We start from the raw sequence: 27,849 nt of genomic DNA, 5'->3' as shown, positions 1-27,849 counted from the left end.
TACTTCTCTCATGATGATTGCCTATATTTGGGTCAAAAGAAAGTAATCAATTACAAAAACTTTTTTTAAACTGGGCTGCTCAGAGATGCACTATGGATAAAGTTTCATTGTTAATGTATCAACAATCTTATTAAATTAAGAAAGAAAGAAAATCAAGTTCCATTTGAATTTTAAAAATTAAAGGTATATTTTTCATAAATATTCATATTAAAATGGTCATCTGTCAAAACATACAAATACAAGTCCAAAATAGGTGCCTGCACAAGCAAAGATTTGGCCTTCACTGTTTATGAACAGATGTAACTGTTGTTTGACTCGGTGGTTATATATACACACGCATACCAAGCTGAAGGAAATTACTGAAGTCTGCCAGCTGGAGGACAGTGGAGCATCCACTTGGCAGATGTTTATTTCCTGTGCTGTTCACCAAACCATAATTGGCATGTACTGAATCTCTATTGAACTCCAGGGAATGTAATTTCAAACAATAGAAGAAGAAATGTGGGCAACATTCAACAGGAGGATATTTGCGAGAGGGTATCCTTCTGTGGGAGCCAGGAATACTTCAGAGAAATGGATGCATTTCTGTGGGCAAAATGCAGTACTTGATCCAAGAATACTCACAGCTAGTAGAACTCCATTTTGATAGCAACTTGTACAAAAAAATTAAAAAAAAAAAAAAAAAAGTACATAGTACCCAAGTCCCAACAGAGCTCCAGCTTGTAGAGACAGTTCTAACTAAGTGTTAGTTTTGGAACTAGCTTGTGTACTTTCTTCGCTCTTACACAATCTTCTCTTAGACTTCTAACAGGAGATCCAGCTCTTCCATAGGTACCCGCACTCTTAATTCTTTTTCAGTCATTAGATCAAGTGTCTCTTGTAGCTGATCAGGGAAGTACTCTATTGCATCCATATACAGTACCTGGAAAGGCAATGGTAAAATGAGAACTTTTTATCTGCCATTTTTCTATCACAGCAAGACACATAATAGAAAGAGTATGCAGACATGCAAACAACCCTGCAGCAAGAACACAGGAAATATCATACACTTCCTAAAAATAATACCAACAGAACTAGAATTTCTACATTCACAGCAGTGCAGATGTTTAACCAAAGCCTTTTCCAACTGTTACTAAACAGTTGTATTCAAAAAGATAAAACTCATAGATCAAGAGGTGCTGGAGCATTTACAGCATACTCAGCCATCATTTGGGGAGTTGTGGGTGCTCCTTAACACCCTTCTGTTCTGAAATGCAAACAGCACTGACCACTATGTTTGTCTCCATTTCAGATCTTTTTTTTTTTTATTTAAAAATAAATAAATAAATATTATAGTTGCTTTTTGGAAAGCTCTACTTTCATTTCATTTACCCATTATGATAACTACTAAATTATAATTTTTAGTTGTTTTTTTTTTTTAAATACAGAACTTCAAAAACTAGAGTACTGATGACAGGCTTATTTTTTTCAATGCTTACTTTTGTCCAAGGACAGTTCTGAATGGCTTTATAAAACAATCCTTTACTTTTTTCTTTTTTTCCTACTGAAACCTGTGTGAGAAAAAAAAAAAAAAACGTTCATAATTCAATACAGCAATAACTGAAATAATAAAACAACTGTCTATGAGACAAAAGAAATTCCCAATGAAAAGCTTGGTGTTCCTCTGTTGAGGAGTCCTTCCTACTATATCCTGTGATAGCTATACAGTTGGATAGGTTACAGTGATGACTACCTGTGTAATCAAAGAGATGTCCTTAGGGGGTTTCAGTGTTTTACTCGTGAGACAAGTAGTAGAATAGAGAGCAGCAGCAGAAGCTGCCACTGAATATTTCAGTTGAAGCCAATGCCTTTGCCTGTATTTCACAGTAATATCGCAATGGGCAAGAGTGTGCATCACTACCCAGAACTTACACCACACAAAAGCATCTCTGGTACCGTGAAGGTGATAATATATTATTTTTGTGCACTGAAGAGACTATACCCATATGCTTTTTCACTCCAGATAAGCTTGTTACGGTTGGATACCAAAAATATATTAAATGCATTGAGATGTTTGGAGAAGAGCTCTTCAGGCACAAAATCACGTTTTCTCTTGTTCTGACTGTTGCTAAAAATGAGCAAGTTCCCTTGTCAATTCTTAAAATCCAGAAATTCTTTTGCATATTATTGTGATGTTGGTTGCAGAAACTTGTGCTGTTCAGGTGTCCTGATCTCCCTTTGCCGAATAGCGATGCATGTATACAAATAACTGAAAAGGGGATGCAAAGAGGATTGAGCCAGTCTCTTCTTTTCAGTGGTGCCCCGTGCCAGAACAAGAGGCAAGAGGCACAATCTGGATCTCAGGAGGTTTCATCTGAGCATCAGGAAGCACTTTGCTGTGCGGGTGACTGAGCACTGGCACAGGTTGCCCAAAAAGGCTGCAGTCTCCCTCCCCGGAGATCTTCAGAAGCCATCTGGACACGGTCCTGGGCAGCACGCTCTGTTAAGTCCTGCTGGAGCAGAGGGGCTGGACCAGATGGCCTCCAGAGGTGCCTTCCAACCTCAGCCATTCTGGGATCCCGTGAAGTTATACAAGATCGGGATCTAGCTTTGACTGAAATATCAGAGTCCTCACAATTTCCATACAGAACACTAAAGTAGGTCTAAGATACAAATACAAGTCATCACTGCTTATTTATATAAAAATCATAAAATCCTACATCCCTTCCTTAGATTTGCTTCCTTTTTTCTTAAATTTTGCTCCCCTGACCACTTGCCTCTATATTGTGAGACAGACCAGGGGGAATCCATCTATTGATATCTCATGAAATAAGTTTTACCTGTGTGAGAGGGCAGCCACAATAACTTACATGCACCTGTATTAAAACCACACTGTCAGAAGCTATCACTCCTTCTGATCTTTATGAAGGAAATTTTCCCAAATATGCCAAAAAGATGCAGCATTACAATTCACAAATAAGTCACCTCGAAAATCATATAGCTATGGCACCATTTAGTGTTTCTTTTTTAATATATCATCATAGCTGTGCCCATAAGAAATTCCAGATGTGGCAGATGTAGTAAAATGGATACACTCTTCTTACCAGAAAGTTCAAATACATCCTCCATAGCAGTGGACAATGGGTACCATTTTCACTCTGAGTGGCATGTTCAAATAGAGCTATAATCCTATTTGTTAACCCAGTTTCAGGAATAGTATAATATATTTCACCAACATCTGCCCTGAAACAGAGAGGGGAAAAAAGAAAAACACAATCACTTAAACACAAGATAAAGGACCACATTCAGATGGAAAGATCAACATACTGTCTTCTGTTCACACAGCACTGTATATGGACAATTTTGCATTTCATGCTGTGAACTCTGAATGTCATAGAACTGATTTTTAGCCAGTTTTCTAAATAGAAAATTCCATTAAAAGAAGCTAAATGAGATATTTTCTGGAAATTAAAGCATGCTGGAAAATTAACCCTGTTCAACTGGAGATGATTTTTCTGAGAATAATTATCTGCTATCATATAATCTTAAAACACTTATCTTAGTGTTCATTCCAGACATTGTATCATTCAAAACTTGGCAAAGCAGCTCAAACCAAATGCAAGTCTAGATCAAGAAGCCTTCTTTTGGTACCCAGACAAGTCTGCTTAAATTCACCTTTGTAAGACCATCTGTAGATCTTGTATCAAGCCCTAGGTTACAGCTCTGGATGTCAACTGTGATTGGAACAGGAAACCATTTTATATTTGACCCAGGAGTTTCAAATCCCACAAGATCCAGGCCCAACACAAAATGTTTTTCATGTTTTTCACTGAAGCATTACTTTCTATCTACAGCTGATACAGACTGGCTTATTTTTGATGCTTGTGTTGGAAGAGCCTGGAGCACTCACGGCAGCATCACCTCTCTTTCTGCATTTTCCTATCCTGGCAGCTTGCTCCACTCAAGCTTAGTGCTCCTCATTTGACTCTTTCTTCAAGGGTCTTTAAGGTCATGTTTCCTCTCATCATAACCTTAGCCATGGCAGAATGTGATGTAATGTACTCTCCATGGAGCATTGTATCTCACTTTGGTTTATGCATGCTACCGTTTTACTCTTGATGTTCATTTCTTTCATGAATTCTATGCATTTAAACATGCAGAAATGAGAAACAGAACAGGAAACAGTCACACATACTACAGACCTTTGCTTAGTTTGTCACAACATAAAACATTATTTTTAATTCATGACTCACAGGCCATTTATCTCCTTTGCAGTAGGTCAGCTGCACTCTTGCAACATCCAGCTTGTCCCTATACAAATGTAATTTACAGGAACAGCCATGCTAGCAGAAAACAATCTGGAAAGGAGCTAAATGTCACAGAGAAAATCACCACTCTGGAATTTTAACATGGGTTTCCAGTAACGAGAATGAAAACCATCATATTGTCAGTCTGCAATTAACAGTAAATCAAATCACAATTGTCCTTTACATTTGATGGCAGTAGAATTTTTACTGCAATTTAGGATCACAAACCCTGACAGCTCAGGAATGTCACTGCTACGAGTGCATGCCTGTTGCCAGACTGAGGCAATCAAAGCAGTGGTCACATCATTTTAAAGCATACTGATAATTTCATCAAGTGCTAAGATTGTATGCTTACAGCTATGGAAAGCCTCCAGATAACAGTTTCCTAGAAATCTCTGTTGCTATGTGCAGACACAAAGAACCAAGCTGGCAGTATTGTAGATACACAGGTAGCATGGCATAGGTAGCTCCTAGCAATGGGTTGACAAGAGACTAAGGTTTAAGAACAAACATATACCTCTATTCCTCACATCTCTTACCCCTTTTTCCTTTCCTGGGAGCATAATACCCAAGCCCAGACCACACCACAAATTCAGGAAATTTCCAGCCTCTTCTACCTAGCAACAGTCCCATATAAAAACCGAACCCTCAAGTACTCACTATGGAAACAGATCTGCTACCACTGTATTCTGCAACTCAGGAGTAAAGTAGGGCAGTGAGCTCAGACAGAAACCAATATAGCTCTGTTTTACACTCCTTTTTGCTGTACGTATTAAAATTCAGCAGTTTATAGGCTCATCATGTCTACTCTGGCCATCTAGGCAGGCTCTTAGTCATTTAAAAATCAGGCAAATAAGTATGTACCATCCTGATGTCAGAGCCGAGCAATCAAACACAAGCAACACACGATCTGAGCCAGCAGAAAGGACATGAGACTAGAACCTAGGCCTTTAATTTTGTTCAGGATTCTGTCACCAGCTCGCTGTCTGGTCTCAAACAAATAACCCTCCCTAGTCATAGCATCTTCATCTGCAAAAAAGAACGACAGCATTTTCTCTCCTCTGTTACGCGATCAGACAGAAAAAAAAAAAGTGTTATCACAAGGAGCTGCAAGATATTACCTCTGGACGTGCTCAGTAAGTTTTTTTCTCATTTGCTCTGCTTGGATTGCAAACAGCCACGGCTCTAAAGAGCTGGTAGACCTCGTGACACCATCAAAAAACCTTCGTGCTTTGCTAGCACTGTGAGACTTCCCTTGGACCTGGATGTACGACCTCCAGAGGGACTGGTTGCTAGGATATCTCCTCAGTGCCTCCGTTAGGGCCTCTCGCAAAGGATTCAAAGGATAAACGCTAATTTTCATGTGGAACCTGAGTAAATTTGTGTGCAGCAGTGTGACAGCTTCAAGAGCTGTGGGAAGATTTTGAACGCCAGAATTCATTCCGGAATTTTCACATTTCTCTGGAGCAGGAACTTGAAGTTTTTCCGAAGCCTGTGCATATACCAATACCGCTGCATCAATCCCAACGGTCAAGTACTGGAACACTGCGTAACATCCAACCAAGTTAACCAGCTGGTTAGACTCACCGACCTGATCCCGATCAGAAACTGGTGTTTTATTTAAATAATCTTGCAGTGCATGCTCATACGTCTTACGAGCTTTCAGGACATTAACAGATAACACTTGTCCATTATAGGGCACATACGGTCCACTTTCAGTCAATTTAGTCAATATATGAACAGCGCGCGATGTGACAGCTCCTTCCAGGCTTTCCAGGAGTTCCACTTCTAGCTGAGCATAAAGCAGACTGAGGCTGCACAGCTTGGGACTCTTCAATCCTCCCGTCTCTGCTGTGCTCAGAGCTGTGTCAAATACCTTCCTAGCATCAGCAGTGTTTCCAAGCAGCCATTCTAGGTACGCATACAGTTTCCAAAGAGAAAGGTCATTTCGGTTGTCAGGTGCTTTAAGGAGATTCTTGGCCAATTTTTTACTTTTCCTCCCTTGTGCTTTCAGCTTCTTCTTGTTTTTTGTTTGGAGACACTGAACTACCTGCAACGAAGAATAAACAGAACACATTTTGAGAGAGGTGAGAAAAAAGAAAAGAAAGAAAAAAAAAAGAAAAAAAGCCAAACCTCACAGCATTTTGATTTCATTACTGCCTTTGTTTTCATATTGTTCCATATTTCACCACTGGCCAGAGCTGTTGCTACTGAACACTGTAAGTTGTCAGAGCTGCCTGTTGTCAGCTTCCTCCAACATACCCAAATTGCACAGGCTTATCATCCTCATGCCTGGCACTGCCATTAAATAGTATCAAATTCCACTGGTTTAAAAGGCCAACTCATCCAAAAAAAGGAGTTGCTATCCTGTAATGGTTGAGAAGAACTAAATAAAAATCCTGTCTGGCTAGATGCAGCTTATGACCAGCACAAATAAATCTCCACGTAACTTTCACAGCAATCTGCTGGGGAAAAAAATCTGGAGATTTCATAGGAAACCTTCTGGTTAGGTGATGTTTGGGTAAAAGGCAGAGAATTCTTCCATAAGAAAACACAAAATTAAACTTTCTGAAGTGCTAAGAGAAACTGCAGTCTTGTGGGCATCTATTGGGCATATAAGTGAACAGTTTCACTTAAATCCAGACTCAAGTAATAAGGTGTTATTTCCTTCAATAACACTGCAAAAGTAACTTGCAAAGGAAGCAGTGGGTTTCTTCATAAGGTGCTAAAATCATGGTATGGGGGATTATGCACTTTGTAGAATATATTGATGAAAGTTCTTGGCTCATTCACTTTGCCTTGTAAAAAGAACAACTTGCATCCACTCTTGTCTAGCATATGAAGTATCATATAGCAGTAGACAACATGTTAACATTTATCTAAGACTGCAAGAAATACTTTACTACATGAAAATATGCTTCTGTATAAAATGTACTGAAGAACAGGGGTTTTTTTTTTTGTTTGTTTTTTTACCCTTTTTTCTTTTGCCCCCAGGGCAATCTTAACTGACACTTACTGCTTTGAATACTCAGTCCTCTAAGACAATTTTCCTGAGAAGTTATTCTAATTAAACATAAACACACAAGGAAATCACACAGCACAAAAGCAGTTATATGCAGATTTCTCATTACCTTAGATATTTCATACTGTAACCAACAAATGGACAGGTTAGATTTTTCCTTTCCTGAAAATAGCAGGTATAGAGCATGAAAAACATTCTGTATGAATTCCTCTCCATCTTTATAATGGCCTATATGCTGTCTGCCTCTTAGCATCGTGTCCATATGACCAATACTGTTGAATCCAGATAGTGGCACATCAATAGAAGTCAGTGGCTTTTCATCAGAAAGTACATTGTCAAAGATGTTATTTTCGTCCATGGCAATATAGAGGTTGGGAGGAAAGAGTTTACTTATACATGGCACTCCCAGGAATTGCAAAAATGAGTACAGCAGTTGATGTTGAAGGTCTGGATTAGAAAGCTGGATCATGGATGGTCCAAGATCATCAAATAAAACCTTTAAAACAAAAAACAAATCAAAACTCAATTTATGCAATCAAGTAAAATCAAGAAACCTACGTAACTAGAGAAACTTTTGAAGTCAATAAAGATTTATAATTACTATTAAATGGTAAGGGAAAAGCAATGCATTTTCCCAGTCAGATGGTAAATTTGCTCTCGAGATATTTCTTTGCTCTAGATTATCAGAGACCCATACAGAACACTTAACACAATGAAAGTCTAAAAATATATTATTGATTTTTCCAAATAAAAATGCGTTAAAAGGCCTGATCAATGTCTGACTTTACCTTTTCTCCCAAGAAAAAAAAAAGTCCAAATATCTGACTTGAAGCTAAATTCAGGCAGCAAAACTTTTGTTTATTTAATGCGGATATCATCTTAAACACAGTCTGTGATATTTCCATATACAGCTGAGAGAAATCACAGAACAGCAAGGCTATTCACCTACAGCCCAAAGTTTACCATGAGGTTCCTATGGATTTCAGCAGTCTCAGCACAAAACCTAAGGTGACTTTTGAATTCCAAACAAATGAAAAAAGAATTACTCCTCTGAAAATATCTGTTGGCAATGAATCCAAACACAAAGCTAAGTTTATCTCCCACTGTTTTATTATGTTAGAGTGACCTGTCTTTCTGGATCTTCACAGTCTTCTTCAGTTTGGTTTTTGTTTTTTTCTGGCCTCCAAGGTAGCCAATGTCTTGCTTCACGAGAATATTCAATATCCAGCCAAATGTGCCACTTGGGGAGAGTTTTATCCTTTATTTCTTCGTCTTCATCTATCTCTTCTTCATCATCATCATCTAAAAACAGATCAAAACACCCACACAGATATTAAAGAAAAATTAATCTACCACATCCAAAGACCAGACTTGACATATAATTTAACTATTTTTAAAATGCCTGTTTTCATTAACGTTGCATCTGTTTCCAGGATGGAGCTGAAGATTTCCACATCATAGTTCTGCGTTTTGACACCATCTCTGTAAGTGCAGGTTTCCAAACTATTTGAACGAGTGAACCAGTGTCAGCACCCAAACTTTATCACAGAGATAACAATAAATCCTCATCAGGCTGTGGGGCACTTAACAACAGCAGTTTATAAGCCACAGCAAAGGGCCAGTAGCTACTTTTTTATGCAGTTTAGTTTCTTCATATCTGGGCACGGTATCTCAAATGCACTCTATGAACATTCATGTGCATAAAACACTTTACTTGCGTTTCCTCAAAATGCATTATCACAACGATTAAACATTGCAAACTAAGACTGACAACGCTGCTTTAAAACACCTGGTATTTTTCAAAATTTTAAGCAACACACAACAGAAACGACCATTGTAGTTAAACACATACAAAAAGAAGTGTTTAATCTCATCCTACTTTTCTGATAATCCTTTTGGTACTTAAACATTATCAGCATATTTTTCCTGTGACAGGTATGTATTAATTGCTTGCTGTAACTGATAAGCCCTTCTAAGTTAATGTTAAGGGGAAGCTTGTAGAGACTTCCTTGTGGCTCAGAAAAAAAAAAATAAACTTCCTCAAAATGTATGGTTACCTGTACTTTTTTTTTTTGGTAGTAAATCATGCCATTTTTACACCATATCCAAATTCTTGTTGTGATGTTTACCATTAACTATGTGAAACATTCCCAATTCACAACACATAAATTTCCAGTAAAATAAACTGATGGCAGCAATGTTTTTACTACATGGACATAGGAACGACACATATTGACATGGGCATACCAGGTTTGTCAACAGCAATCCAGCCACCCTTTTCTTGTTGGTGCATCCATGCCCTCCAGCCTCTTGCTCCTTTTTCTCCAATTCGTGGTTCTCCACTATCCCAAAAGGGTTCAAAGAATTCCACCTGTTTTTTTCAGCGGGGGAAACCAAAACAAAACATATTTAGAATAATTTTTGCTGTTGTACAGACACTGATTGGATCAATACAGTTTTCCAGACCCCTACAGTCACTTATTGGTGAGCAGCTTCTGTATCTAAAGATTTTGTTAGATGCTACTTAAGAAGCTGCAGCAACACCTGAGTACTTTGGTTATGTCTGTGGCACAGCACAACTGTCATCAGCTCTTCTCTTTAACATAAGGATTGTTTTTAAAACAAAACAAAACAAAAAAAATTGTATTAAGCTTTTACAGAATGCAGAAGACTCTTGTGCCAAATATCCTATTCAGCTTCTTCAGGGGTAAGGATCTGAAGTCCCCAAGATGTGGCTTTCAGAACCCAAATCTCCTTTCCTCTCCATCTTTTTTGGGACCATGAAGAATTTGGATAACAGAATGATGATTTAGACAATCATACTCCTATGATTCAAAATGCTACACTTGGACATAAACATGAGTGGACTGAGGATAAGAGGAAAAGATCAGTAAGGCCTTTTATTTCTCAGATTTCAGGTGATCAACAATCTCAGGGCACCTTTCAGTGAATCAGAAGTTCAGGGTTGTAGTTCTTCACTGCTTGTATGCAATCTATCACCTTTAGACTGATCAATTCCTCCCCTGCATTGTGTATACTTTGCTCTAATAACCATCTCTCTCCTACTTCATGCTTCTGCTGTGTACCAAACCTTGGCTTGGACATTGAGATGCGACTCAAATACAAATATTAACAACAAAATTTACTGTAAGAAAAATCAGCATCACTGTATGAAAAAATGCAGGGTTTACAAATCTAATTCTACTCTTTATGGATTTATTCTTTGCAAAAAGTGAGAAAGTAAACTGTGAAAACAGTACGGAAGCAACTAATTCAAGACTGAGTCATGATTCTACAAGAGGGCAGAATTAAAGATGTTCCACCAGCTGTAAATCTGGCATTTTATTATTTTGAAGAACTGCACTTTCCAACTAGACTTTGTCCTTTTAATTTAGGTTCCTTTCCATCCTGCCTTCTTAATAGATTTAAACACTACAGGTAATCTTACAGTCTTTTCAAATGGTTGGAAGTGTAACAGGTTTTTTTGTTGTTGTTTGGTTGTGTTTGTTTGTTTGTTTTTGTCTTTTAATTATTATTTTTTTTTTGTGCAACTATGCCAAGTGTTCCATCCTGCATGATAATTATAATTAAGTCTACACTTCCGGCATTTTAAGAGGACACTGGTATTATTTATAGTAAAAGATTGCTCCATTGATGGGCAACAGCATCTAGAGGGCAAAAAATAATGTCTTAGTAGTGGATGCTGGAGAAGGTGGGGATAATAAAAGGATTTTTAACATTGGGGAGAACTTTTAACTTCGGGGAAAAGAAGCAGGAAAGCACTAACTGCCGACACTTTGGTCAGCCAGCTGAATTTTCTCTGTCATTTTAGCAAGATGGAAGACAAGGTATGACTGGTCATTGCACTTCCATTATATACAGAAGCAGCAGCAATTTGGCATGTAGTTCCAGAGGACCCACAATATTTTTCCAATGCAGACACCACCTTGAAGAGCCACAAAGTCAGTTGCAATTCAAAATATTTTCCTTATGTCCTTAAAATTCATCAATATTTTTCTGCTGCAGCATTCTCTGTAATGCACAAGGACATAAACCCATTTAAATGGAAATTGCTACCTGTCCCTTTGTTGGCAGATCTTTTACACTGTCAGGTTTAAAGAAGGTGAAGTCAATCAGAGCCTGAAACAAAGACACTGCTTTCTCAGAATGGCCAGCCTGTCGCAGGAAGTGGCATTGCTGAATAAATATAGCTGTAAAGGAAAGGAAAGAAAGTTTTTTTTTATTTCAAAGAAATTGTTGTTGTTAAGTATTTTAATAAAGCCCACAAATATACAAAAGACATACATGAAGTGCTGTGGAGCATAATTGTTCTGGAACAGTGTCAAAATCCAAAACATAGTAGTAACTGACATAAAAGCATGTCAAAATTATTGTAGTAACTGTAGTAACTTCAAGTCCTCCCACTTTAAATGTGCTAAACAGATGCCATTTTATTTTCCTTTATGAGAGTCTGGTCTTTTGGCCAAAGCATTACTGCCTGAGATTAGAGAATCATCCTGTCCCTTGCTCTTCAACAAATTATTTCTGTAATCATTGTCATACCCCTACTACACACTGAGCCTCAAATCCCAGCTTATACAGGAAAGAATAACCTCAGATTTTCTATTCATATGTTTGCAAATGACAATTTTAGGACAAAAGAAAAGAGCTAGAAAAATAACATATTAAAAAAAAAAAAAAACAACAAACAAACTACTACTAGATAATGCAAGAACATTTCAGAGACATTTGAATACTCTAAATAACATTGAACTCTTAACAAAACAGGGGCTGTTTGACAAAGTGCTTTAAATTATAATTTTTGCAACAAATAAGACAGATAATTCATTGATAGTTTTGAAAATAGTTACTCAAACACTGCTTTGTTTAAAAACCTTCAAAACCAAAACAAAGTATGTATGTGTCTAGATATACAAATGCAACTTCATAGGTTTATACAAATTATGATGATTTTATCTCTTTATATTGAGTGGCAAACAATTTATTCCTCTTGTTCAGATTTACACCAGATATGCGCACATACGAAGTAAGCGTTTCATTAATCTTCCTGCAAGGTCATTCTTTCTGACAACAAAGACTTAAATACCTTCAGAAATCTCATTAAACAACAAGAAGTGTGCTAAGTGTCTAATAGAATCTTCCAAAGCATTTTAATCAGTTTAGGCACTTATTCCATCAATTTTGGTATCCAATTGCCACTGAAAAAAATTGTTGCTTCCCAGTTCATCAGCTTCCAACTAATGAACATTGATTAAAATGTTCTGAATGAAGAGAATATCTCATCAGGACTTGCTGTCAAACTGGAGCCAAAAATAACTAATAGCATAAGACTTTCTGTGTGACAAAAAAGAAAACTGAAGAAATGCAAAGATCAGTGTTTTCTTTGTGATAAAAACTGAAAACAACATGCATACATATTTAATTTGGTTTACGATGCTAGGACACTTCTAGAGCCGAACCTAGAAGGTATGGATGTTTCTCCCCAGCTGGTACGTATAATTTGAAAAACAGGACTGCCTTTCCACAGCAGAACTTGAGGATGCTTATTTTCACTTGTTTTACATTAACAGATCCTAGTAAATTTAAAATGTTACAAGATAAAAATATTTGAAGACTGATCTATAATTTTAAATACATCTTTACCTTTCTTCATGTTTAAAAAATACATTGATACTGTTTTGAAGCAGATAGTATCATGCACATAATTGAACACTAGATGGCACAGTCCACCACTACTTAAACTTAGCTCTTACACTTTATCATTATCAAAGGTTGATGATAGAAGCCTACATACATCTACCCCTAATTCGTGAAACTCTTAGTAGATTTATGTTAACAAAAATTTGTAGATTTCTTAGTTCAAACTTACCTCAAGAATTACAAATAGTTAAGGAACTAAAAATAATAATAATAAAAAAAACACTTTCAGACCAAGAAGACCCCCCTGGAAGTTTCTCCACTCCTATTACTTGAATTCCAAAGTGTCTGTATGGGTGGGGTGGAGTGTGCGTGGGGAAGATATAATAGAAAAAAAAAGTTCTTGACAGTGCTTGTAAACAATTCACTATAGTGCTAATACAGGACAAGTAGAAATTAAGAGTGAACAGAAACACAAGAAAAGTTGAGTTGTTTTTTCAACCTATTTATACGGGTAGACTTGCCAACAAGTATGCTTTGTGAAAAACGTTTCAACGTAACAGATTAAACTAGTTAAAGGGACCATATTGAAAAACATTTTTTTCACAAAATATTTAACAAGTAAATATGTTCTGTGCAGAAAAAAAAAGGAAACCTTCCTGTTTGAAAAAAATATACATGTGGAGGCTGAATAAAACATTTGTCCCGAGAAACATCTGTTGTGTTGACATACAAAGCGAATGAAGTATTAGAAGTCAAAGACCGTAATTAGAAGATCAGACGATACCAGGCAGTACAACAGCCACCTGCCAGTAGGGGACTTTTCCTTTACAAAACATTTTCCAGCTCTTGATCCAAAATGAATCAGAAGACCACCGTAAGAGATCCAAAGAATTTAAGTTATTTTGTAACACAGCATTGGCATCATAATCTTAAAGTCAAGACTTGCTTAACAGATAGCATTATTGTTCCAACAGCACTTTCAAGATTTGGACAAAAATAGAAGTTTCTTGGACTATGCCACAGATGAAAAAGCACGAAATACAGCATAATCGTCTCTTCTAGCTTTAAAATGTATTTTAAAAGAAAAATAATCCAGATTCATAGTGACACTAATATTTTCCTCCTCAGCATATCCATAGATTAACGATCACAATGACCCTTTGAGGTAGAGAAGCATAATTGAAACGGGATATAACTTTCATTTGGCTCCAGACAAATTTAAAGCCTGTGCCAGAACTGAGCACAAACCTGTTTCTTGCCTGGATCCTGTCCAGCATCCTAACCATCTGACTAACTTTCCTTCCAGGCATAATTATATAATAAATTTTAACTTGCAGATAAATGCATACAATAAATGCAAATGGCATGATTGTATAGCATTGCAGTTCAGAATTCTGAATGCATTCATTGTGACTCTCACAAAAATTTCACATTACCCTTTTATTTTCTAGATAAAAGTAATTAAAAAAAAAACAAACTTTTGAACAAGAGATCATTTCTTTCACAACCAAACTTTTTTTTTTTTTAAACACTTTTCAAAGATAAAAGCACCTCTCTTGGCTGCCGGCTGCAATTCTTAAGCCTTGCCGTTGTACTGTAAACCACTCAGGACATTATACTTGGATGGTGTATCACAAACTCATCTGGGGAAGGGAAGCATCTGCCGTATCCATATTTGGTTGGAATGTCTGCTTCAATTCTCAGCTAAGAAAACAAGATGCCAGCATTTTGAAGAGAATAAAATTTTCCTATAATAGATAGGAAAGTCTGTTCTTACAGAGAATGTATTCAACTCTTATGAAGACCTTTCTGACCATATCACAAAAGAGAGAAAAACTTCCTTACCTAGCATAGCTTCTTCTGTGCCTGGCAGTGGGGGATGTGACACCATGCTGCCATCCTGTACAGCTGCCAGCGTAGTCAAGCATTTTCCATAGAGTCCATTGATTTTTGAAACAGAAAAGGTACTGAACTGACTTTGACAGAACAGAAGATATTTCTTCCACAGCTCTGGGTTATTGGGATGTATGAAAATTAGCTTCTGCCATTCTTTGATCAAAGCTGGTGGTTCCCAGAATTCTGTGCAAACCTTCAACCTGGCGAGTTTCAGATCAACATTACCTGGATTGCTTTCAATTGCCCTCTCTAAAATAGCTAGTTTCTTTTCTAAGATTAACTTCAGTGATTTTCTTCTTACTTCCTGCTCTCCCATACTTGCATAAGGGCTAGGTCCTCTCATTAATTCATCCTTTAAACAAAACAAAGATCATAACAACATTAGGAACAACCATCATGAGAAGAACACTGACATTTGTGAAAATGAATTAACAGCTCATTCTTTTCCAGTAAATATATATAGTCCTAAACAAAGGAAACTGAAATACATTTGTGTATTTATTACTTAATAATAAGCAATCATGTCTGTCAAAAAACATACCTGAAAAGAAACAAATTCCATCCAAGCATTAATATCTCTTGGGTTTTCTCTGACTTTCTTGTTATATTCTTCCACTTTTGTCATCAGAATGGGGTTAACATTTATCACAGACTCCTGAAATGCCTGCTGTGTATTTACAGGCTCATGTTCTGCATCTTTGTTTCCTTTTCCTTGCAGCCACACTGTAGTTGATGGATCATAAATCCCAAGAGGGTTTACCTCTGTTGTGTCAGAAGGATCACTGCTTTCCATTTGGAAAACTGGTATAAAAGCAGCTGAGTCAGATGGAGAACTTTTATTGCAAACAGGAATCCCATCTGTGTTTAATGTCTTCACATTGTTCTTTGAAAAGTAGCGCTCAGGTCGCCTCTGTGATTGCTTCTTTTGGGATGCAGGACTGTCCCAAGTTATACATTGTTTCTTTGCATCTATGCCAAGACAGGACTCTCCTTTCCTTTTATATCTTAAAAGGAAAAATACAGTTAAACATATTCTAAAATACATGTAAGAAAGGATAACTCCTTTTTGAAAGGAAATATGAAACTATGAATCAAGTACTTTAATCCAAATTGACCCAAATAGCATATGCAGAGAGCTTCAAAAGTTTAAGAACTTGGGAACTCTCTCTTTAAGTCTTTATTTATTTTTGCAGTGCCATCAGAACTTCTATCATTTAAAGCATTCTCTAAGTTCAATGATGGCCATCTTACTTCCAGAAGAAAAAATATTTTTTCCTCCAATCACTTTAAACCATGCAGACATACCTGGACAAAGATCAACAGACAACACTATTTAATGGTATTTAGATTAGATTATTTTAAAGTGAATAATTAGACAACAGCAGTTCATCTGGTAATTTTTCTTTTGCATCCCTAAGCCTTTCTCCATCTTATAAGCCAAAAAGAGGGGGAAAAAAAACAGACTCATGAAGGCCACAATGAAGGCTACGGACTAACAAAGAAAGATGCCATTTTAAAATATTACCAAAAATGTCATTTCAATGGCAAATGCAGTGATGTGCAATGCCGAAATAACATTTTCCATCTCAAACAATAGCTGACAACCCAAAGTTAGCAGAAAAGTGGAATGGATTGTAACCAGGCAATTTTACTGCACAGGTATACATATTACAAAAATAAAAGACATCAACCCCTCTTCCTCCACAAATAATTACATTATACACAGTAAACACTTTTCCTTGAGAACATGAAACAAAAAGTGTGCATGCATAATACATAAGCCCAGCGTGAGCTATTTTGGATGGACTTCTCTGTTAATTCAGGGAAAAGCTCTGAAGCGTTAGCATAATAGTAGTAACCCACTAAGGATGTTGAATATGCAATTTCATCTACAGCCATTTGAAATGTAGCAATGCATTAAACAGATACTCTTTGGTATAACGTCTGCACAATCTAACACAGAATCCATTTGCTAAGAAAGTATTTGCACTTTTTGCAAAAATCTCAAACTACTCAAGTAAGTAAATTTTTTGACATTTCTAATATGAGAAACATAGTACCTTCATTTCCCTTTAAGGCACAGAAAAAGAGCAATGAAGAGATCAAAATGTACAACGACCTGGAGACTATCTAGAACTGAACCTAGGGTTTCTGACTTTGAAACCATGACTTTTGAATGATGCCACCTCCAGATGGCAGATCTAGAGGTTCACATGCCTGTGATCTACTACATAAAGAATGTTTTTAAAAAGTACTTTATTCCCATTATTTCATGGCATCTTTTGTATTCAATGATATTTTGATCCAATACAAAGTTAAATTTTTAAGTACACTATTAAGTACGCTATAGAAGGTATTTTCTCACCTTCTTCATAAAAATTTGAAATGTCAACTATTTCACAACCAGCCTCAATTTAATGAATCTTGAGTTAGTGATTCCATGATAGCTTGCAAACCAATACAAACCAACATATTGTACCTTGCAATGTCCCCTCGATACAGGGATTTGTAGGCCCAGTTTGCAGGATCTGATTTCTTGTCTATTCTGAAAGTTTCTGCTGTGAAAGCCTGGACGTCATCAAGCCAAACAAAGCGGTTGTTGGTAAGATTTGATGTTTTATCACCTAGACTGAAGAAAACGAGAAGTATATTCTAATTATTTGTGCACATATTCAGCATTTACAAAACCAGGAAACATCATGTATGTATATATATCTATATATATATATGTGTATGTATGTATGCATATATATATATACACACACACATATATATGCATACATATATATATACACACAATGTGTATACATATACATGTATATATATACATGTATACACACGATGTATACAATGTGTACATATTTATAGCATATACAGGTGCTTATGAACCTGTGCTGTCAGCTCTTGCAAAATCTGCCTTGGAAAAGTAGAAAATAGAGGAAAAGTCAAAGATGGCCTGGAGTACACCCAGCTGTAACAAAAGTTAAAACCTCAGTGTGACGACATCCTCACTCCTTCCCCAGGAGCAGATGCAGAATCAGAGAGGCAAAATGGCTGCTCAAGCTGACAAACATGATGAGAAACAGGGAAAGGCGACTTACACAGCCAGTTAGATAGAGCCACTTAGACTGAAAACATCAAAAACCAAGAGACTGAGAAAAACACATGACTGTGTATGTGGTTTGCCAAAGCAGAATACTCAATGTGTTTGTAGAACCTCTTTTACTGCTCAAGGATCATGCTAGTTACTAGACACCTACTATTTCATGCAAAAATGACACCTCCACCAATTACACAGTACTTCAGAGCTCCCAGAATTAACAAAAAAGATCTGGTAAAACAATTTCAATTGTTCAAATACTCACCCAGATATACTATGAGTAAGAAGTATGAAGCATATGGCATATAGCAATAAATGGATGGACATTAAAGAAATATTAAATTAATATAAGCTTTTTCTTAACATGAAGAAAAAAGCAAATATGAACTCTGAGTAAGAAGTTATATTACAAGACAAATACAACTGTGTTATTACACTAATTAAGAATAATGTTTAATGCAAGCCCTCTCCAAGCTCTACAAGTAAAGCAAGGACCCATGACTGGAAACAAGATGCTTACAAATACACAAAATTAGCCTTTAAACATCTTTAAAAATATTTCATTACACCCATACCGTGTTTTGTTCTGAAGAACAGTATTTTGCAGAATATTTTAGTCACTGTTTCTCAGAAGTGATAAAACAGGTGTTTCTAATTCGAATCTTTTTAATTGTTTTGAACACAGGTTTGATTATTTAAAGGTTAGGAAAAAAAAACAACACACCAGGGGCAAGAATCTCATTCATAAAGTTGAAGAGACAGGTAAAAAAAACACAACAAATTTACATTTTGCATAGTATTTATAAGTACATACTTTGCTGCTGCTTCCTTTTCACGATTTCTGCCACTTGCTGTAGCTCTGTCCTTGATGTGCTTAGTGTCCAAGTCTGATTCGCTGCTGCTGGAGTCCCCTTTGGCTTTCTTTTTTGTCTTGTAGTGGTGATGCTTTTTCTTTTTCTTTTTCCTTTTCTTACTTGACTTTTTCAGATTCTCATCTGAATCACTTTCCCCTGACAGCTCTGATCTTGAAGTAGTCCTGCTTGGAAAGGAGTATATATATCTATATATACACTTAGATATCTGAGTAGTAGAACTGTAAAAAGATATCACTGTGAGAAAGCTCATAAACATTTTTACCCTTCACCTTTCTCTACCCTGCCTGTCTTTCTGGAGAAGAGAGTTAATAGCAACCCATAAAATGTAATATACAGTAGAACTGCAGTAAATAACAATTATATTTTTCTCATCTTCTGGAATTGCTGAAAAACAGTCTTAAATTTTTAATTGTCAAAGACATTTTGATGTGGGATCTATACAAGTATCCATCTGTTATCACCACCAAATTAAAGAAAATCAATGAGCTGATAAAATCTTATAACAACTGTGTGGAGACAACTTAGGTCACGCTAAAAAGATGGTCACCTTTCACGGTGACCACAAAGAAAGAAAAAGTCTGTACCTTTTCTTTGTTTCATTATGATTTACATAAAAAAAAAAAAATCAAAGAAGTATTTTCAAGATCACGTCCAGCTTAAAAATTCAAATCTTACTTCTTAAGGAACAATTTTTGGTGACTACTGAATTAATGCTGTCGTATAATAAACTGTAGTAACATCATATAAACATCGTATAAAAAAATGTAATAACAAACACTACATGTGATAGACAACTGACTTACTAAGAGATGACACTAAAAGAGGAGCAACAAGGCTCAGTATTCTTAATGAGTCAATAAAAGGAAATGCATTGTTTCAGAAGCAAGGCACCTCCAAAAAGAACACAAAGCAGTGTCTTTGTATGAAAGTATGAAGAAAAAAGAATCCATGGGAGAACCCATCGAAATCTTAAAAACAAACAAAAATAATAATAATTAAAAAAAAAAAAAACACAATGAAATATCTTAACTATATTAATTAGTTTTTATTGAAATGAGATTGTACCCCAGTAATACTTAAGATTTTTTTTTTTACATTCTTTTTCAAAAGTTAAATATGGTGGGTTTATTAGATCATTCTATCTGAAGGGTAATTTGTAAATTCCTTAGTGACAATAAAAGTAGAATATATGACTGATAAATAAAACAGTGATGGCATTTCATTTACACAATATATGTAAATGTAAACATAAATATATGAAAGGATGTATTCAACCATGATTTTTATTATAAAGACATTCTGTCTCACTGCCACCAACAGCCAACATAAACACTGGAGCTTGTTTAAAATTAAACATGACTAAGTTTTCAAACTTGGCAACTGCAACTGGATTCTATTAATTATTCAGTTTTAGTTATAGTCTAGATATGTCAAGTACAGCAACTGTTCAAGTGAAGGTAAAAATCAACCAGTACTTTAACAAATGTGGTGCTCACAACACATATTTGTAAAAATAACATAATCAGCCTCTTCAGTGAGCAGCACAATCTATGCTGCTGAAAAACTTGATACAGGTATTATCTCATTAATTCACATCTTCAACTAGTTTTTAAAAAGTAAAAAAAAATAAATCCTGTACTTGACTGCAAAATGGTTGATTTAAATGTTTTTCACAGAGAAATCACAAAGATGATACTTAATCTTTACATTAATTCAAGGGTCACTAAGGACATTCAAAAGCTAATGAAGAATCATCATCACTCAGCTCCATTTCCCTGCCAAAATAACAATGATTTAAATGTAGCTGTGAGAAAAAGAAAATTTAAACGTAATTATATAAGTATAACTTCTCATTATTTTAAGTTAAAGGACATGGAAGCATTATTCATACTTTCATATATGACTCAGCTCAGGCCTTTATAAATAGTGAACAGTGGAATGAAAAGCAGCACTAAAAGCTCCTGATTTTGGTCTCCCATAACAAAAGATAAGCAGGACAAAAAAAAAAAAAGAAGCTAAAGAGATATTGAAGTATATTCTACCTTATTAGTGGTGATTTTTCAGGGGTAGAATTTGCAACTTCTGTAGTACGTTGATGCACTAACAGTGCATCTTCGGTAGAGAAGCTTGGGTTACTCAGCCAGTCCAGGTCTGCAGGTGAAGAGAAGCGTGAGATCAGTACAAATAAGCTTGCTATGTTTTTTAAAGTTAGGGGTTAATCTAGTCAGCAGACATTTAAATTTGCAGAAAATGTCACTAAGTCATGTGTAATAGTTGAGGACACTGAAGAGCAGTCCATGAAATTTCCATTTAGCAGAACAATAGGTTTCAACCAGGTAAAATATTTAGGAGCCAGGATTCTCTTGGGACATCAATTTAAGCTTTTAAAAAGACACTGTGTAGCAATACTTAGAAGTTCATTCTGAAAGCAGGTAATATGTTTCATATACTGCTATATATATATATTTTTTTTTTTTTAAGTCTCTTTCCAGTATTAATTTTAACATGTACGGACTCAAACAGTATAACTGAAAAAAATACAGAAGGACATAATTACTTAAGAAACATAGGTAACGAATGAAACGCAACTTAATGCAAATTTAGAAAATTACAAAATGTGCTTTACTTGCTGTATGGAAAGTATTTTGAACACAATTTTATTGATAGGGACACCCATTACTGATAAGAATACTCAAGTGTTTTATACAAGGTCAAAATACGGCACTGGATTCTCAGTTCTCTAACCACTGAGATACCATTACCCTTGGATACAGCATGAGAAAAGGCTAATTGATGTTCATGTTGATGCGTTAATCAGCATTTAGCATAGAGACCAACCATTTCGGGTATCTATCAGGTCAGATGTTGACAGGCTATAGAAGGTAGACTTTCTGACCTAATTTTAGTGATATTAAAACTTCTATGAAAGAATTCTAGAAATTTAATTTCTATGAAAACCCTTAAGCGTGTGAACTGTTCTAACATTAAACAAAAATTGTTGCTTAGCATAATCACAGAATTTATCAGCATTTATCAGCAGTCTCTCTGGTGCCATTCCATGGGAGATAACAAAGGAACAAATTTTGTCTCCCTGCCCGTTCTCCATGCTCTTCACAACCGTTTTTGCCTCAGTGTTCTTCCTGTCACATTCTTGTCTTTGTGCTTTTGACCACGCTGACCTCTGAGACTTAAATAGCATGAACTCATTGTCTGCCAAGCCATACATCTCTCCTCCTTCAGAAGTATTTCTTTCAGAAATATCTCTTCATACCAAAATTCTTTCTTCTGTCTCATGTCTCTGTTGTCCACAAAAGGATTTAAAATGGAGCAGGCTGCAGAACAGTTTGCTAACCTAAGATAAACTCATCAAGTACATATAATCAAGCAAAGCTCCAGTTGTCACTTCCCAAGAGCTGGCCCTAGCCAGCAAAGAACAAGCACTCTCTCAAGGAGGGCCGTCCTCGCTGCGCCATGCCAAGTCTCCATCTCTGCACAGAGAAGAGCCCCAGGCAGCACACCGCAGGGCACTGCCATGCACCATCCTTTCCATCACCAAAATGCAAGACAGTGAAAAACAGAAAGATAAAAATTCAGCTGTCTAACCTGTATGCATATGATTGTATCCATCTGCCTGGCAATGGAATCACTACACCTATGTCAAATGTTACCACACTCTGTTGCAAATCCACACCAAAACCCTTCCCCCCCCCCCCCCCGAAGTACTTAAAATATATTAATGCAAAATTACAATTACAATCAAGACCTTTAAACCATTATTACTTATTTAAAACATGATAAAAACCTATTACTTAATTCAATTGAATTTAAATTAATCCACTGTGGCACAAGCACCTTCATCTTAAATACGTGTGCTTGATTCTAAACCTCTAAATCTACCACAAAGCATTCGACCAAAACTTTTGGTGACCTTAAAGGGGAAAGATTTCTGCTGGCTAATATCCAAGCAACATGTGACTTGCCTATCAAAATTCCCCCTGCTGGGGAATAAAGTGCTCTGCAATAATAAGTTCTCATTTCAGTCCTGTAAGAAACGTACTAAGAAACAACCTAGAATCAGAATTGCTTCTTAGAAGAATTTTATTTAGCATTTTTCACAAAATCCCATAATGCTTCTCAGAGATAATTCTGCAACCATACCATATGTGAAACACACAAGACTTATATAACTTCCTACACCTGATAACTACATAACCAAATGAGTTAATTCAATAAATGTCACATGCTAGTGTGCTGCCTTATGCCTGAGATTTCTCAAGTATATTTATTAAATATGATGCTGATTTAGAAATGGGTATCTTACATATATTCAATTATTTCTGCTCATTTTGGTTTTGAAGAAGTGATGTAAAGGAATGCAGGAACAAACCGTAACCCTAACACATCTTTCCACTGGTCACGCTCCGTCTTCCTTATACATAGACAAATTCAGAGATTAATCAGTCCCGAGCACTCCATATTTAGGTAAATACAACCAATTTGTGCATAAGGGTTTTTATTCATTTACAGAAATAAAGGAGAAATTCAGTGCCCTTAAAAAAAAATACATCTTTGTTTTAATTTGCGTGGTATCCCCCAGAAGCCTTTGAGCTTCCTTTTGATAAATTATTGTTTCACTTTGCAACGTGTAATAAGTCATTTACTAGAATTATTTATTTTGGCAGAATTTAATTTATTGTAAGGTAGTTCTGTATTGATTTGAATAAAGAACTATGCTTCAAAACCACTTGAAATATATTAATACCAATACTCATGACATTTCTTAATAAAACACTGGCTTAAGCTTTTCAGAAAAAAAAAAGAATTAAGCTACGGCAGAACAGTTAAATGAATTGTTTTAAGCATACAGAGTTGTTGGTGATGAAATTCAGATTTCAAGACTTATGAGATCCAGACCATTAGTCTAAGACATGTTTAAGATCTTGACCTAACATCTTCTAACATGCTGTACATTTCAAAATAGGCTTTCCGTCAATTTCAAGAGCATAGTATCTGGTCCTCCAAAGATTAACATAGATAATGCATTTTACAATATTACTTGACCATGTAAACACTTTAGATACAGAGCAGCCCAAAATAGGAAAAAAATGTCTGCATACAACAAGTATGCTAAATTTTATAACCTCGAGCATTAAGGCACTGCGTTCCAAGCAATTTCCAAATGAAGATATGGATCTTTAGCAGGACTAGGAGCTTTAGGCTTAAAAACTGAAAAATAAAAACCCACTGATACATTACTTTTTAAAATAGCATTATTGATTACATTGACAAAATGAACAGAGAATAAATTTAACAAAGAAAGTAGTAAAGCTTCAGCTGCTTTAGAAGACAATAAAAGCAGGGGCTGATCAAGCATACAATTTTCTTGAGGCACAAAACACACTTGGAATCTACAAGTCAGTTTAAACAGAGCTTATACCTGATTTGGCACAGGAGTGGAAAGCAGTTATCTCTATATTTCTCTGCCTTAAAGGCTGTGCTAAGACAGGAACCACATTTTTAAATAACGAGGGAGTTGGCAAAATTTTCACTTTCCTCCCTCAAAACAAGTCAATAAATTAATCTTGCATCTTACAAAAGAATGAAGCCTGGGTTTCTGAGTTGTGCCCTAAATCCTTTACACTCTCTCCCACTGCCACAGCTTCAGGAATTATCGGAGTTCTCCAGACCCTGCTGCTTTCCCACATCCCCTCCCTATCAGCTGGGCAGGAGGCAGCCTGTGCTGTATCAGTGTGATCTCTGAAGATGTTTATTAGTTGGCTAACGTGCATATGCTCAATGCCAAGTAGTTCAATTCATGTTACAGCCTCTCTCTCAACAGTGTCACTTGCCTAGATTTATGTTTTCTAAGCAAGTGCAGATTTTCATAGACCCCTCGTTTTATGACTTCTCTCTCTCACTCACAATTAATTTTTTTGAAAGGGTTAAAACTCCTGAGGGGGGAGAGAGATATTGCAGAAGCAGGCTGGCATACTGGCACAGCAAGCACGCATGAGAATGATTTCCATAGGAAATTTGCATTAAATATAGCAAAATAACATTTACTATCACCATTTTAACAAACTTTTAAGATGTTATTTTGACTTAACTTTACCTGCAAGTACCTGTTATTTCCCTGCAGATGTGAAGTCCCTCACTAAACCAGGTACAGTGTGCTTATGGCAGTAAGCACAAGCAGAGTAACATTTATTTTTAATAGGCCAAATTATTGTTTTAGTGCCTCACAGGAAATCTCACCTTGAGAACTGGAGTCATAAACATTAATCCCCTGGTGGCCTAGGCTTGGTTCTACCTGAACAGATGAGATCAAATTGCGTTTTTAAAATATTGAAGAATCACACTGCATGAACAAACCCCCCTAGCACAGTCAATATGCCTCTGTGGACACACCAGTGCAATGTTTAGAATTCTCCAACTAGAGTTTTCTGAACAATTTAATCAAACTGACCTGATACTCTGGAAAGAATTGAACAAATTTTTCCATTACGCAACATGCAAGTCCAAACCTCCTTGCAAATCTCCAGTGAATCAGTTAGGTGGATACAAATATTTCAATCTTTAAAATTCTACCACTTCATTCTTTTTTTCTTGTCAGACATCTAAGAAGTTTAGTATTTTCACAGACCAGATCTATGTTCTTCAGAAAATAAAATAACAGACAAATTTTTGGTGATAATATGTGTGCATTTACTATTCTTCCATTCCACCATCTATATTCATGAGTACAAGAGTAGAAGTAAACCAGTGGCACTTTTTTAAACCTTACCAAGTTACATATATATATTTATATGCATTATATATAGTGTATATAGATAAAATATATAGTATATATACATATAGTGCATGTCTAAGGGGCATTTTAAAGAGTTTTATGAAGGTCTTCAGTTGCCTTTCCAAATGCTGAAAATGTACTTTCAGCAAAAATCACGGAATCATAGTAACTACGGAATACTTTAGATTGTAAACAATGCTGTGCATTATGCTTACTACTGCCTGGGGGGTTAATTATTACCACTGTTCTGTTCAGTACTGATAATTTGTGGTCTTTTATCAAAAAGTAATTAAACTTGATAATATGATTTTAAGAAACCATATACAAAATTATGTTGTGCTCTAGAGATGGCTGCAGCTCAGCATTTTAGCAGGATAGGATGAGCATACAGCAATACTGTTTCAGATATTTATAAATGATTTATGGAAGTTTGAAAGAATATCAGACAGAGGTCAGAAGAATGAAATATGATGACAGTGTTTACATTATTACCTATTTTTTATGATAAAACTATAAAGTTATCCTGAATGACTGCTGAAGACACCCCAGTTTTACATATCATGTTAAAAAACACATATTCAGTGATCTCTGTATCACGATCGATTTTGGCTTCATCTCAGCTCTGAGGAAAGAGAGTCATCTATCAGACAGATACCAAAGTTGTCTGTCGAGTTCTCAAGTTCTCACAAGCTGAACGTGTGAAATTTGATATATGCCACCATTAATGTGGTTCTGAGTACTTAATTTTTATTACTTATACTGAAATACGATAGTTAAAGTACAAAATTGCGTAAAACGTAAAAAGTGAACAAATGATGATCCTTAAACTTTTGTCAATAATTCTGATATTAAAAGCTTCTAGTAGACCAAAACATATCTCATAAACAATGCTATAACTGAAATCCAGATCTGAAAGTACATCTTAACATCTTTTTCTGTGTAACTTGACCTTCCAGGCAGGTGGTCTGCGGTGACACAGACTGCATAACAAACCTGAGGCTCTATTCCCAGGGTTTTAAAATTTAAGCAAAGGCCTCACTACTAGAGCAACATTACTGTACACCTGCTTGGCACAGCAGCTTCTCTCTTCCTAGAAGCTGTGATTTGGGATATTATTATGCCCACTGTTCCCTGCACCAAGTGCGTTACCAGAAAGGCTCCCCAGCACGGCTAAAGCATCTCTGTACTGGCAGGCTGTGTATCAACAGGTGCAATGCCATCAGGGCAAAATGCAGAACTTGCTAGGAGGTGGGAAGTAGCTTACCCTATGTTGTATTCATGAAAGTTTCTAAAACTCACCATAATGACTGGACCAAACACCCAAGAAATTTACACCAGGGATTATGTTACTTTTCTCTTGCTGTGGTCTCTACAGGACAGGCAAGGGCAGTGGGAGATGGCAAGCAATAAGCTGAGTTCAGAACACCTCCCAGTACAATTAATGCACGTTGTGACTGAGTGTGTACTTTACGTTTCGCAATACACCACCTCGTGTTCTTTGCTCATTTAATAGAAGTATAACTCATTAGGCAGCAGCCGTGGCAATCAGAAGATCAAGCTGAATGATATTCTCAGTCATAAAGTTCCCAAAACGACCCTTTACGGCTTGCACACCCTTCCCCAGGACGAGCGTTTCCACAGCCACGCCTCCAGCAGACACCTGGCAACAAACCCGCGCACACCCAGCCCACACCCCAGGTGTCCCTACTTCAGCTTCTCTCCAAATTTACACCCCAGAAGGGAACTTTGGTCAGCAGGACAGCAACTTTATTGAAAGCAGCAGCGGGCACTAAGCTTTCCCAGCCTCCCCTCGGACCGCGCAGCTCCGCGCAGGGGAGGGAGGAGCCGGCGGCGAGGGCACCCCGCCCCGTGCAACAGCGGGGCTGAGGCGGGCCTGGCGGGCGGGGACCACCTCAGAGCCCCCCGCTGCCCGCGGACCCCACACGCAGCCCGGGGCCGCTGCCGGCCGGGGCAGGAAGCTCCGTGCGGCGCCCACTGGAAGCGGAAGGGCTTCCCCGCCGAGCGCTGCCGGGGGAAGGGTTCCCCGAGGGTTTTACCTTTCCTGGAGCCCTCGCTGCTGCCCGCTGGGGTCTCCCCGGGCTCGGCGGCACCGGCGAAGGCCGGGAACAGCGCCATGGCCCCGCTGCCTGCCCCGCTGCCCGCCCGAGCTGCCCCGCGGAGCGGAGGGGCAAGATGGCGGCGCGGCGCCGGGCCTGCTG

The 27,849-nt window shown here is 37.0% G+C and overlaps 1 protein-coding gene across 2 annotated transcripts; it reads right to left on the bottom strand.

Moving 5' to 3' along the window:
• Positions 1–157: 157 nt before the first annotated feature.
• NRDE2 (NRDE-2, necessary for RNA interference, domain containing) lies at positions 158–27,849 on the bottom strand. Of its 2 annotated transcripts, none has more exons than XM_027458155.3 (14): positions 27,688–27,848; positions 20,883–20,991; positions 18,780–19,001; positions 17,345–17,494; positions 15,407–15,869; positions 14,815–15,217; positions 11,386–11,519; positions 9,556–9,679; positions 8,435–8,610; positions 7,418–7,804; positions 5,408–6,336; positions 3,084–3,222; positions 1,479–1,550; positions 158–922 (listed from the first exon to the last, which is right to left on the bottom strand). In XM_027458155.3, the coding sequence occupies exons 1-14, from the start codon at positions 27,764–27,766 to the stop codon at positions 797–799; spliced, it is 3,513 nt and encodes a 1,170-aa protein (XP_027313956.3). In that variant the 5' UTR covers positions 27,767–27,848; the 3' UTR covers positions 158–796. The 2 variants fall into 2 exon arrangements, with proteins under 2 accessions (XP_027313956.3, XP_027313954.3); XM_027458153.3 differs by having other exon boundaries at positions 650–922; positions 18,780–19,004; positions 27,688–27,849.

This window comes from Anas platyrhynchos, chromosome 5 (assembly GCF_047663525.1).
Source record: "Anas platyrhynchos isolate ZD024472 breed Pekin duck chromosome 5, IASCAAS_PekinDuck_T2T, whole genome shotgun sequence".
Taxonomy (NCBI): domain Eukaryota; kingdom Metazoa; phylum Chordata; class Aves; order Anseriformes; family Anatidae; genus Anas; species Anas platyrhynchos.
Note: the sequence above shows the minus strand (reverse complement) of the source record. Positions and strands in the feature narration are given on the sequence as shown.

What these genes read in the sequence shown, in the direction of transcription:
- NRDE2 (XM_027458153.3), bottom strand. Translation starts at nt 27,766, where the DNA reads ATGGCGCTGTTCCCGGCCTTCGCCGGTGCCGCCGAGCCCGGGGAGACC. An exon ending in TGGAATTTGTTTCTTTTCAG is followed by an intron (nt 15,218 to 15,406) that starts GTATGTTTTTTG and finishes TTTTGTTTAAAG; the next exon opens with GATGAATTAATGAGAGGACC. An exon ending in GTGAAGATCCAGAAAGACAG is followed by an intron (nt 7,805 to 8,434) that starts GTCACTCTAACA and finishes TTTGTTTTAAAG; the next exon opens with GTTTTATTTGATGATCTTGG.